Source organism: Diabrotica virgifera, chromosome 4 (genome assembly GCF_917563875.1).
Source record: "Diabrotica virgifera virgifera chromosome 4, PGI_DIABVI_V3a".
NCBI classification, from domain to species: Eukaryota; Metazoa; Arthropoda; class Insecta; order Coleoptera; family Chrysomelidae; genus Diabrotica; species Diabrotica virgifera.
Window position 1 is genome coordinate 161,376,249 of NC_065446.1, and position 14,688 is coordinate 161,390,936.

The window sequence follows — 14,688 nt, forward strand, 5'->3', positions numbered from 1 at the left end:
TGACGATTTTCTCATTATCTATGCATTTTTTTTAACACAAAACTTATACAGAATTAAAGACCACTATTTTCTCCACAAATAAGGTCCTATGCATTTTTTTTTCGTATAAGCAACAGTTACGGCACAGTGGCGCCGTACAGAGAGGTATTTTGCCCTAAAAGTCGGACAAAGACATTTTTTGCGTTTTATAGCATTAATAAAGTATTTCGGTCTACTTTTAGGTATAATAAACTAAAAAATACAAATATTATTCTTAACAGATTTTATTTCTAATTTTCATCATATTCAGAATCATTTTCAATACCAATATTGAAAATATCGTTTTCCTCCAAAAGATTGATGGTATCCGCTGAAAGAGGGGTTCTCTTTCTTTTATGTCTAGCGTTCCTCATTCTCGTCAGCAAGGGATCGGATGTCAATAACAATCTATTAACCGAGCGCCGTTAACCTCAGAAATGCTTTGGCGGGCTCCAGTTTTTGTTTTTTTTTTCGTCACCTATTCATTTTATGGATAACGAGCTTATGGAAAATAAAAGAACACACTGTCTGCTACATATTATGACCTATGTATATTTTATTTTCTTTGCACCCTAAATCCACAGTGGTTGCCCAAAATTAATTTTTGATTAGTTTCTTTATTAAATCTCCCTTTTTTGGGGTCGTTCCGGGGAAAATATGGGGGTGCATTATACAAATTTGTAAATAACCGATTTGTAGATAATCGCTGAAAGATTTTTTACTTTAGATAGGCGGTTCAGATGGTATTAAAAGGGTTTTTTTAAAATGTAACACTCTGTAATTAAAAAATTTGCAATTGCATCTAAATGAAACCTATACCAAAAAATCAGCCACTTATTTGTGATTAATTGCTGCAGGGTTTCTTCTTAATTTTCATTACAGGGAAAAATTATTTTTTTACAACATCCTTTTTAAAAATTTGTCAACTTTGAGGCGCCACCCCCTCTAAACGGTGGATGATAGACATTTGCTGTAGGGAAATAAATAGTAGGAAAAATAGTCCTCTTCATTTTACTATTAAGTAAATTTTTTGCAAAACCTACAGGAAGTGCTACGTTTCGCAAAAACCACAAACTAATCCCTTTAAAGGGATGAAAAGGGGGGTTCCGGATCGAAATGTTTTTAGAAAAAGTTAGTCTCATAATAAGCACCCCTTGATATACAAGAAAAAAAATAAAGCCGGACTTGTGTCATTTGGCGAGGTTCAACCTCTGTTTCCTACACTAAAAAGCATTTGATATATTTCCCCCATTCTAACTTGTGCAAAGGAGTTACTGACACACATTTCTGTACCGTGGAGGTAAACAGTCGTATATCCACAATGTATACATTTGCAAGAAAGCGCAAAACATACAGACTAGTCAATAAACTATAAAAAAAATTTATTTCCATTACGTCGAATTCAACATTATTGGTATATTATAATATGTAAATGCAAATATATTACTGGGTATTAGTATTTTTAAGAAATTATTTACCTGATGTATAATAATGGGAGTTACGACTTTTTACCTCTATGTCTTTAAACAGGTAATATGCAAAATAAAAATCGTAAGTGATTACAAAAATAGTATATTCCGTATTTAAAAATGCAAAAATCAAATCACAATGTTTGGAAAAAAAAGAACTCTTGTTTTTCATTATCCCGTTTTAACACCCTCAAAATACCATTTAATATAAAAATGGAGCTACGATTGTTTACCACTACCGCATACGAAAGCATACTATCTAATATAGTACGATGTACGATTTTTTGCCACAATATGCTATGAAAATCTGACAACAAGAGCGTGGTAATAACTCCATTTCAGCAAAAAGTGGAGTTACGACTGTTTACCTCCACGGTACAGATTTGGGATACCGCAGCTAGTTTCTTGAGTACGCCCAGCTCGACCATCGCCTTCCATTGTGGAATCAATAACTTACAAATATGTAATAACTCACTTTGAACAATGAAGAATTTGCTTTATTTTCAAGATATTTTTGTACTGATTTTATTTCCGCCAAATAAAACTGTCAAATGTTGATATCATACTCTTCTTCTCGTTGTCCTTATGCCCTATAATTGCGTCGGACTTTGGTATCACCTATCTATATTTTACCCATTTCTTCCACGCCTTCCGGTCTCCTGCCATTTCCTTCATCTGTTGCACTGTTTATCTCTCTTTGTCTCGATTTCCTCGATTTGCTCCAACCACCCCTTTCTAGGTCTACCCCTTCTTCTTTTTTCCTGTCTTTTGGAATCTGCCACCTTCTTTACTACTCTGTTCTCGTTCATCCTAGTTATATGTCCAAACCAATTCAGTTTTCTTTTTTAAATTTTTTTCTCATTTGTTCCTGGCTTAGCACGTTTCTGATGTTTTCGTTGCTTTCCCTGTCTGCCTTTCTAGCTATTTTTCTCAGCTGCTTCATTTCTGCTGCATTTATAGCGCTTTCATGTCTTTTATTTGTGACTCATTTTTTGCTTGCATATAGAAGAGTTGGTACTGTGATTGTATTATATACATGTATTTTTGTTTTCTGGCCGATTTCCCCTTTTCCCAGTATCGTATTATTAATCGCATACTATATTTTCGTAGCTTACTTTGTCCTGTTTGCAATTTCTAGGTCTAGCTTTCCGTCATTTGATATTATCGTGCCCAAGTACTCGTAGGCCGTCACCTTCTCCAATTCTTATCCTCTACAGAACACTCGCCTGTTTCGTGTTTCGCCTCCAATCTCCTGCTGACCTATTTTCATCGTCTTGCATTTGCTGATGTTTATTTCTAATTTCATGTTCTCTACTTCCTCAGTCCATACATCAATAGTCGTTGCATCTTTCTCGGGTTGTCTACTATGAGAACGACGTCGTCCGCATACAGTAATCCTTCTATCATAACTGGTGTTAAGTGTACGTAGCCTATTATTGTTTTTAAGTGATTTGTCCTTATTTTTACATTTTTAAATAATTTATCCATAATTATGACGAATAGGAGTGGGCTTAGGCTATCTCCCTGTTTTATCCTCTTGTTCATCCTAAATTCTAGCGATCTGCTACCTCCCATTTGTACTTTTCCACCACTCTACTGTACGTACTTTTAATTATCTCTAATAGTTTCCTCGGTATTCCCAGCTCCTCCATAGTATTCCACAATACTTTCCGGTCTATTGAGTCGAACGCTGCTTTAAGGTCTATGAAGGTTATACTTATATATGTTTGTTCCCCGATCATTATTTTTTTCTATTATATTTCGTAGTATGCTTATGTTGTCAACTGTTTGTCTTTTGGCTCTGAATGCTGTTTGTTCGACTTCAAGTTTTTCTTCCAGCTCTGTTCTTAATTTTCTTTCTATTATTATTGTTTAGAGCTTGAACACTACTAATGAGAGGCACATATCTCTATAGTTTCCACAGTTGGATTCTTCTCCTTTTTTGTGAATTGGGATCAGTAAGTTTTCTTCCCACTCTCTCGGCATTTTGTTTGTTCTCCATGCTTCTCTCATTATTTCCAGCAACCACTTCTTTTCTTCTTTCCCTATCCATTTTATCATTTCGGGATCAATTTTATCTGCTCCGCTCGCTTTTCCTATTTTTACTCGTCTTCCCTTCTTCCAATTTTTCTGTACTTATTTCTTTCATTTGGTTTTCGTCCGCTGCTGTCTGTTCTATGGTTCAATCTGTCTCTATTTCTTCACTTTCCTCGCCCATATATTTCTCTCCATAATATTCTCTCCACACCTCTAGTATTGCTGTGGTAATTGTCTTTAGTTTGTTGTTTTTGTCTTTTACTCCTCTGAGTCCTTTTCTTTTCTTTCCTCTTAGATTCCTTATTTTATTCCAGAAGCATCTGTTGTTGTCTCTGTAATTTTGGGTTTAGTGATTCACCGACTTTCTTCCAACTCTCTTTTTTTCCTTTCTTATTAGTTCTTTCACTATCTTTCTGTGTTTTTGGTATTATTTTTTATCTTGATACTCTCTTGTGCTATTGTATTTTTTCCATGCCATTTTTTCCATGATATCATACTGAAAAGTTTAAATGCGTTACCGAGTGTTATATTTTTACTGCGTTTAACATGACGTTAACTATAAACATTTTATTTGTAGATAAGCTCCAACAAGTGAAAATACATTAAATATCATATTAGGTGAAAAAGAATTAAAAATGCGAACAAAAAATTTTGAAATACATAAGGTATCTCATATAAAACATACAAATAATAATATTTCCTCATTAAGCCCCCTAAATTTTTTTTGTACGCCACTGAAACCTTCATTATATCTTTCAAAAGTTCCAATATCGCCAATAAGTGCAGCGGCCGGAGCTTAGCGACTATTCCAGACGTTAAGTCATTGAAGGGGCGTTTGCCCCACCTGAAAACCTAATACTAGATCTAAGCAGAAGGTTATACGAATTTTACTTTTCTTTAAAGTTCCCATAAAGTTTTTAAAATTTTTTCTTAAGGGGGTATTAGTACGCTATGGTCAAAATAGGTGGCCAATTTTTAAACTAACGTTTAACAGTTCTTTGAATAGATGGCAGCACGTACATATATTTTATTATTAAATTTAGTTCTCTGAACGACACCGCATTGATGCCATGTATTGCAACTTAGGCTCGGCACATCTCGATCTTAATCGTACTTTGTATTTACAGACGACAGTTGTTAATCCTTTCTTTACCTGCCTAGGGTAAATTCTCATTAATAGATACTAAACGTTCATTCATTTGGATATAGTTTATTATTTAATATTGTATTATACGGCAATTCGTAATTCTTTACCTGCTCAAAAGGATTTATTTCAAACTAAAGAAATTTGCAATTATTTGAAATACAAGTAAGTGCCTATCTAAATGACCAAAAAAGAATTATGCTAATTCTCAGAATGAAGATCGAGTATAAAATTAGTATTTTTAATAAATGTAAAATACGTAAGTCAATTGAAAAACAGAGTCACTACAATAACTTTTTTCATATTGAATGTTTTTTCAACAGGGAAAGTTTTTTCCTCGGAAAATTTCACATTTTCATTTCATTTCTCATTTCAACATGCGAGGCAGAATAATAATTAGCCTAATGAACCACTTAAAACATTTTTAAAAGTAATATACTGCAGAATACCTATATAAAAAATGCGAAGAACAAGTATCACGGACAAAGATTTGATTCCGCAATGCCTTGCCCTTAGGCACCCGAGAGGCTCTATTGACTGTCTAAGTGCTATATATTTGTTTTATCGACTACAAAAAGGCGTTTGATAGAGTACAACATGATAAGCTGCACATACTCATAAATTATCTTGGAGGAAACTGGATTAGATGATAGATCTAAACAACATTAGATATGCCGACGACGCAGTAGTTTTTGCAGATAGCCTAGATGATTTGCAAAGAATAATGTCGCGCATATAAGACATAAGTAGTGAACATGGAATTTCAATACGAAAAAAAAAGAAAGTAATGGTAGTCATTAAGAGCGAAATATATTACATACACGGCTTTTGGTTAACCAACAACCAATTGACAGAGTGGACAGCTACACATACCCTGGTACCTACATAAACAGTCAATGAGACCACTCTAGTGAAATAAAACAACGCATAGGAAAAGCGAGATCAGCGTTCATAATGATGAAGTCTCGTTTCAGAAGTCACATTTACCACTTGTTAACAAAATTTCTATTATCAGATCCTATGTATTTTCTAGATTATTATACTGAGTAGAAGCCTGGACTCTTTCCGAAACTTCTTTAAGAAAACTCAAGGCATTCAAGATGTGGTATTACAGTCGCATTTTAAGAATTTCGTGGATGGGTCGTGTGACTAATGTTGAGGTCTTACGTAGAATGGGCAAGGAATGCGAGATTATTAACACACATTATTATCAAAGAGCGCAAAGTAGAATATCTTGGCCATGTTATGAGGAATGAATAGAGATTGCCGCTACTCATTCTTCAGGGCAAGGTATTGGGAAGAGAGGACCAGGGAGAAGAAGAATATATCTGAGAAACTGGTTCAATACCTACATCGACAAACAGACTATTCCGAATAGCAGCATGCAAAGTTAGGATAGCCATGCTGATCGCCAACATTCGGAACGAATAAGCACCGTGAGAAGAAGAATATCTCATTTTAAATTCTTCTTCTTCTTCTTCATGTGCCTCGTCCGTTGCGGACATTGGCACGTTAGTCCAAACCATTGGCGTAAGTTTTGAAGCCATGAGTGTCTTCTTCTTCTGGGTCCACGTTTGCTCTCTATTTTACTCTGTATTGTCAGTGGCAGTATACGATATTTATCATGTCTCATAATATGTACGAGGTATTCAGGTTTCCGTTTCTATTGTGAAACAGATTTCTCATTTTTGTTTTCTCCTCAGCGCAATACCTCTACGTTGGTAGTGTAAAGGCCCCGTCTCACCATCAAATAATTGACAGTTATTTGATCAAACTTGACAGTCAAACTTGACTAGTGACACAAACTATACATACTAACTGTCACTTTGTGTCACTAACTGTCAAGTTTGATCAAATAACTGTCAATTATTTGATGGTGAGACGGGGTCTTGAGTCGTCCAGGACATTTTGAGGATAAGTCGGTACACCCACATTTCGAATACCTCTAGCCTTTTCGATAATGTTTCCGTTATTGTCCAGGTCTCTGCTCCATACAACAAGACTGGAAATACATAGCATTTTAGCAGCCGTATTTTTAGTGTGACAGATATGTCGCAATGATTGAATATATTTCTCATGTTAAATGTAGCTCTGGCCTTTTCAATTCTACATCGTATTTCGGTTGTTTGATCCCATTTCTAGTTGACGACTGTTCCAAGGTATACATATACTTCTACGTGTTGAATTGGTTTTTTATTTTCAATTGTCTGGCAGGTTTTTGAGTTTTGCTCACCAGTGTCCATTTTTGTTTTATTTATGTTGATGGTTAAAATCTCTTTTTTCACTCGCTCTTTGTAGGTACCCGGGTATGACAGGCCTGTCGATACTGCTAATAACCACAACTGTATCGTCTGCATATCGGTTTATCTAATTATTACTCCAGTAAATTTCAATATTTTTTTTCACTTACGGAAATATTTGACATAAATTAATCAATGATTATACAATATTGTTTTGTCTACAATTTTTTTATTAGGATAATGCCTCAACAAATACTAATGGCCATTGGCATGTGTAATGTGTGTAAAAATGTCGACGTCATCGTCTTTACAAAGAGACGCTAATTGTATCCGAACAATGCATTATTTGCGGCCCTATAAAAATTAAATTTGCCAGAAAGTGAATAAAACTGAAATTGTTTTTAGATCCGCCCCACATAACATACTAGAGCTTACTTATGTTATTTATGTATTATGTCAAAACTAGTATAATCCCCCAGTAAACACTTTGAGTCATTTTGAACCTCGTTTAACTTTCAACCATTCGTATAACGTCACGGTTTCAAGCATAAAAAATGTATATTTGTATTGTTAAGACACTGTGACGTTATACAATCATGATTGAAAGTGAAAGTCAAACAAGGTCCAAAATGCGTACTGGGAGGGGGTGGGGCCACTTTTCTAAACAAAACCGCGTGATTCATCGTATTTCCGTGGTTACAAAACTCGTTTTCAATTGTTTGTAGATTTTCTTAAAATCCGGCAAACGCGCATCTGTCTCCATTTAATACATCACTGCTGCCATCTACTAAATGACACGTGAACTCATCTTCTCATCTATTAAGTGACAGCGGAACTAATTTATCACTAGAAAAATGCCAACTTATTGCTGTAATTTCAACAAAATCCCCAGATTGCAGCTTTTAACTAAAATTTTTACTTTTAGGTACAGTTAATTTAAAAATTATGGCAGTATGGACAATGAAATTTTGTTTAAAATAAAGCTTTTTGCATAGTTAATCGTTTCTGGTAGTTATTTTCCACCCAAGTTCAAAAATTATTATGCAAAACGAATTTTTATAGCAAGTTACTAAGTAAGTTATGACATGGACTCCTTTATGTACAGTTATAAAAAATATACTGCTTTCTTTGGAAATTTTAACTAGATACTATTAAAATAGAAAGTCTACAGTTCACGTACATACCCCTAAGTTGAAGATTGGTTTTGAAATAGTGACGGTAACTGTATCTAAAAACTATATAAATTTTAACATTGTGTCATACCACCTTAATATAGAAGATCTATTTCAAATATACCGAAATCTACCGATTTCAAATATTTCAATAATGGCCTTGTATCTCTCTAATATGGTAAAATATTGATTATTTGAATGGTAATCGTTACTTCAACGAAAAAAATTAAAGGCATCTCAACTATTTTTTTTTCTCTTCTCTAGTTTTCGGTATACCCTACAAAACATACTAATTTGGGACATCCGTACACATACATATTTACATATTTTGTATTATCAACTGATTTTTTGTAATACCCAAAAATTATTTAGGACAATTTTAGTTCTTTTATAAATTGTGTCTTAATATAGTTATCTTATGAGTTTTTTTTTATTTCAGCTAAGCATAGGTGTGGAAGAGGGAATTATTCAAGCCTACAATCAAGATTTTGAGCTACAGTTTTCCCATAAGGTTTCGTTAATGACAAGGTTTTCCCAAGCTGACTTAGATCCATGCACATTTTTATACCTTTTAAAAGATGAACAAGAAAAACTACTGTATTGTTACCTTTTTGTTGCCAAACAAGTGCTAGATGTAAGTATAAAATTAAATTAATATTTCTATTTATCTTATTCTTATTAGTTATTAATATCTATTTTATTATTTATTTTTAATGGTTACTTGTGTTAATTATCTACGGTATGCGGCAAAATAAACAGTACTGAAATGCGTCTGTCTCAAATTTGTATGTGGCATGTGCCAAAACGTTTGTGAAACTGACTGATTTCCTAATTAAAATAAATCCGAAATAAAATACAAACAGTTGAATTGGAGTTTATGAAAAGGCGTCAGATGATAACAAATCACCAAGTAGGATAGAATAAGAGCAGAGGAAATATGAAACAGAATAGAAGTAGAATGCTTCACCCGTGCGGCGCCCGTGCGTCACCATTTAAAGCATACGAAATAAGTCGGAAATCTATTCCAAGCAACAGCAAGTGACAGAAAGTGGCTGCCACGATCACGGATTATATTATAAAATTTGACGTTATAGTCCATTCTTTCACGGTTTTTGCTCTAAATTTTAAAGAACCGCTTGGATTGACATGAAATTTGGCATACGTATAGCTTACATGTCAAAGAAAAAAAGTAATATTGTGCCGATGTGTGCTTTTGCCCTGGGGGTGACATTCACCCCCTCTTGGGGGTGAAAAAATATGTGTCCAAAATAAGTCTGGAAATGGGTAAACTGACTAATTTTAAGTAACTTTTGTTCTATAGAGCTTTTTCGCCAAGTCAACACTTTTCGAGTTATTTGCGAGTGAATATGTTCATTTTTCAACAAAATAACCACATTTTTAGACGGTTTTTCGCAAATAACTCAAAAAGTAAGTATTTTGTCGAAAAAAACGTTCTTAGCAAAAATATAGCTTATAAAAAAGTAAAAAAAAAATGGTGTACGCGTTAGGTCCCTGGATCTCGTAAAACCAGAGTTATAGCCAATGAAATATAGATTCAAATTCACCAAATTTCAATTAGAATATTTCGACGTGAAATATCCAAAAAATTAAGCACTTTTTGGGGAAAACCCCTTATAAATTTTTTAAAGTGTTTTAAAAAAAGCTTTATTTCTGTTTTTACAAAAAGTTTCTAGCATTAAATTTAAGCAAGTTGCGCTCAACATAAAGTTGGTCCCTTTTGTTTTTGCAAAAAAAAATCGGGAAGACCACCCCCTAATTAGCAACTTAAATGAAATTAATCGTTACCGCTCCACAAATTATTTTACTTATGTTGTGTTTATATGATCTCTAAGTTTCATCGATTCAAAGTGCTTATTTTTGAAAAAATTTGGTTTAAAAGTAAAATTTTTAAAAACTTAAATTTTGAAAAATATGCTTTTTTTCAAAATAACTTAAAATTTGTTAGAGATACCAAAAATCTCGAAAAACAAAAAAAAGTCAGATTTGCTTTTCTGAATATCATGTATTTTTTTGTTTTTCTGTTAGACAAAAATTGATTAAGATTGGGTGTTTCTAAATTTGCATACATTCGTGATCAGTGACTCGTTCAACCCCTTTTAACTACAGCCCTTTCAATAATAAGGACTTTGAACCGATGAAACTTACAGATCATATAAACAATATATACACGAGTCAAGAAACTTGTGAAGTCGTAACGATTAAGTTCATTTAAGATACTAATTAGGGGGTGATTTTCTCGATTTTTTTACCAAAACAAAAAGGGACTAACTTTATTTTGATCGTAACTTGTTTAATTTTGATGCTAGAAATTTTTTTATAAAACAAAAATGAAGCTTTTTTAAACACTTTAAATAAGTTGTAATGAGTTTTCCCCGAAATTTGCTTCATTTTTGGTTATTTCACGTTAAAGTATTCCATTTGGAATTTGACGAATATGAACCTATTTTTTATTAGCTATAACTCTGCTTCTACTAGGTGTAGAGACGTGATATATACACCATTTTTTAAAATTTTTTACAGGCTATATTTTTGTTAGGAATGTTTTTTCAACAAAATACTTAGTATTTGAGTTATTTGCGAAAAACCGTCTAAAACGTGGTTATTTTGTTGAAAAAATGAACATATTCACTGCCAAATAACTCGAAAAGTATTGACTTAGTGAAAAATCTCTATAGAACAAAAGTTACTTAAAATTAGCCAGTTTATCCATTTCCTGACTTTCTTTGGACGAATATTTTTTCACCCTCAAGAGGGGGTGAAAACCACCCCCAGGGCAAAAGCACATATCGGCACAATATCACTTTTTTTCTTTGACTTGTTAGCTATGTGTATGCCAAATTTCATGTCAGTCCAAGCGGTTCTTTAAAATTTAGAGATTTTGCAATATTTTACCGTTAAAAACAGACTATTATAAAATAAATATAATTTAAAATTTTGGTGCAGAATTACAGCTACATTTGAAGTAGCTTAATACATTTATATTTTAATATCATTAGTGATATTAAATATTTGTTACAATGTACATATTTGAAAATAAAATATTTTCTTTTTGTTATTTATTTCCTTTTACGGAAATTTAGACAAAACCATTCCTCAACAACTTTGAATGATGTATGTAAATTAATGGCAAAATAAAATATATTTACCATAAAATTTCAAACTCCAGTATAAAATTAGTTGTGAAAAAAACTGTTGGTTTAGTTGGTTTAATATAAATAACTTCTAAATGCAAAAAGAGGACAATAAACAGCAAAAAATCCAACAAACTGACAGTGAAAAGTAAACAAACCAGAAAAGTCACAAATTCTACTTAAAATCTTAAAGCGTCCCAAGCATCTTTTTTGTACCTATCTCTTTTCGATGTACTGATGCTAGAGCGTTTATAAAAATAACATGTGTCTTTACTTAATAACAGACCGTAGCTGGTTTGTCTTTAGTTTCATGCGTGGAAGACAATGATGCCAGATAAAAAGTATGTGTTTTATCTCGGCAGGTATTAATGACGCACGGGTAAAGAACCCTGGACTCAACTGTAGGTACTGAAAATTATTACTTTTCATAATAATTTCACCATTCAAGCTTATTATTTTATTTCTATAACTTTATCTTTAACTAAACATTCCTAATAATACTCTGTTCTTGTCCTACTAAGTCTACATCTAGCACTACGTCATCAGCATACATTAAGAACCAGGGAATGTAAAGGAAACATAATAAAATGAATAAAAGTGTAATAATAATTTATTTTAATAATTATTTATTAATACTAATTAATATAGTAAATAAAAATTGCATACAAAAAGGCACGACGAAACATTATAAAATACCATAATTTTTCTAAATATAATTAAATTATATGGACATTAAAAATGTCATGTTTACAGTTGAGTCCATGATTCTTTACCCGTGCGTAATCATTTAAAGCATACGAAATAAGTCGGAAATCTGTTTCACGCAACAGCAAGTGACAGAACATGGCTACGGCTCCGATCACGGATTATATTATAAAATTTGACGTTATTAAATAAATAGAATGTAAAATATTAGCTTTGTTTAAAGTTTTTGTACAGAATTACAGCTACGTTTTTGAAGTTGCTTAATAAATTCTTTTAATATCATTAGTGATATTAAATATTTGTTATAATATAAATAATTGACAAAAAAATATTTTCTTTTTGTTATTTATTTAACTTTTGCGGAAACTTAAGAGGATCGGTACGTATTTTCGGCTGCAATGCTATTCAAATAGGGATTCATCTTTTTCGAATCCTGAGAAAACTAATAAGTATTTTTGAAAAATTTAAACGCAGAATGAAAGATTACGTTATTAGCGAGGGCCAAAAGTCCCTGAGAACTTCTATAATGTTTATTTTAATAAGTTACAGGGGTGAAAAACTAAGAGAAAATTTTATGTGATTTTTAATTTCAAATATCTCATTCAAAATAAACTTTTTATTTATTCTAAGGGACTTTCGGCCCTCGGTAATAATTTAATGTTTCATTCTGCGTTTAAATTTTTCAAAAATATTTATTGGTTTTTTCAGGATTCGAAAAAAATGAACACAATGCCGTGGTAATATTTTCCAAATCTATCTTTGTCTTACAACGCACTCAGCCGAATATAATATCGTCAGCATATATTGTCAGTCAGACACTGACAATCAGTGACAATTTTAAATATTTGACATTGCATCGGGAATATTTTGAGGTATTGAATAAACATTATTGATATAATATAGTGTATTTGATAAATAATTGATTTAAGATGTGAACTTAATAAAAAGTTATTTATTGTGTATTGTTTGTGGAAGATCCAAGCAGAGAATACATCAGGATAATATATTCTGTGATCCAAGTATTTTGTTGTTAAAGATGTTAAAAATTGTAAGCGTTCCATAACAATATATTATTAAAAAATCACTTTAACACTTTTTCTCTTTTATCGATTGAGTATTAGTTTTTGTTGTACAAATAAATTATTACAATCACTGAATTAGTGCAGTCACTGAAGGTTTTAACCTCCGATTTCGTTGAACCTCCATCGATTTTCATGAAAATTGGTGAGTAATTAGAGGATACCTCAAGGAACAAAGGTGACATGATGCCAACTTGCGCTTTTACCCTGGGGGTGGATGCCACCCCTTCTCGGGGGTGAAAATTATTTTATTAAAAATAATACCATAAGCCCATAGAGGGACAACTTATAAGCAAAATTTGTTATATAAAGTTATTAAAATAAATCAACACTTTTGGAGTTATTAAAGACCAAAGATTTTATTTTTTCGTAAAAAAATGCATGTTTTAAATCGGTTTTTCACGTATAAATCATAGACTATAAGCTTTTACAAAAAAAGTTATTACTACTGGAATTGAAGATAATAAAAAATTTAATACATTATTTACATAAAGAACTAAACTAATGTTAGTTCAATGTGAGTTATTGGCAATTGAATGTGTATTTTTTTCGACGAGTACTCAAATCTAAGTATTCAAGCTTAAATAACGGGAAAACGATGCAATGTATAAAATATTCCTGCTAAACATTTGTCAAAGTACTTTGGAATACCTATCAAAAATGAGCTTTAGAATAAGGTAATAGCGTTAAAATTAAGCAAGTTATAATAAAAATAAAAGAACCGTTTCGAATTTTTTAGTAAAAAGCGAAAAACAAAAGATACGCCATTTCCACAAAAATTAAAATTTATAGTAATCCTTACAAGAACGTCTTTATATTAGCATAAGTTATTTTTTCCATATCTTTGACAGGTTTAAAATGCATATTTTTGAAAAAAATATATAATTTAAAAAAATCATAATTTTTAAAACTATTGTAATTTTCATATTCTTTTGATAATAACTTCAAAAATACTCAATATACGTAAAAAATTATATATAACCAAATTCTTACTATTTCTATAGGGTAAAAAATAACCGAGATAGAAACGTTTAAATATTGAATTTTGCTGTGGGAACCATGCAACCGGGGTCATTTAACCTTTTATTTTTTTTTAAGTAAGGGGTTTAAAAAATTAGCTTCAACGTGGATAAATAGCACTTGGAATTAACTTTCACACAGTTTTTAGCTGAACCTGATATCGTAAACACGAATGGAGTTATTAAAAAAAAAAAAAACATTTTTTGGAAAAAATTTTTAAAGATAAATTTTGAAAAAATTTTGGAGCATAAATTTTAACGCTATTAACATGTTCGGAGGCCCATTTGACAGATATTTTTAAGTATTTTGACAAATGTTTAATAAGTTTATGTTATAAAATGTATCAATTTCCTGTTATTTCAGCTTGAATACTTGGAGTTCTTTACTCGCCTAAAAAAATATACATTCAATTACCTATAACTCACTTTTAGTTAACATTAAAAGGTTTTTCTAGTGAGGGATTTATTTCATTTTGTATTAGCTTCAATTTTGATAATAATAACTTTTTTGTAAAAACTTACACTTTTTGAGTTATTGATGAAAAATTGGTTAAAAACATGCATTTTTCTCAAGAAACATTAAAATCTTTGATCTTTAATAACTCAAAAAGTTTTGATTTATTTTAATAACTTTATATAACAAATTTTGCTTG

At 31.7% G+C, this 14,688-nt stretch overlaps 1 protein-coding gene across 1 annotated transcript in view; it reads left to right on the forward strand.

Annotated features, from left to right (window-relative positions):
• LOC114330762 (TBC1 domain family member 1) overlaps positions 1-14,688 on the forward strand; it is a 537,565-nt gene that overhangs the window by 264,098 nt on the left and 258,779 nt on the right. Inside the window, exon 2 of the mRNA XM_050648467.1 lies at positions 8,520-8,714. Coding sequence (XP_050504424.1) covers positions 8,520-8,714 — 195 coding nt within the window. The remainder of the gene's footprint in view (positions 1-8,519; positions 8,715-14,688) is intronic.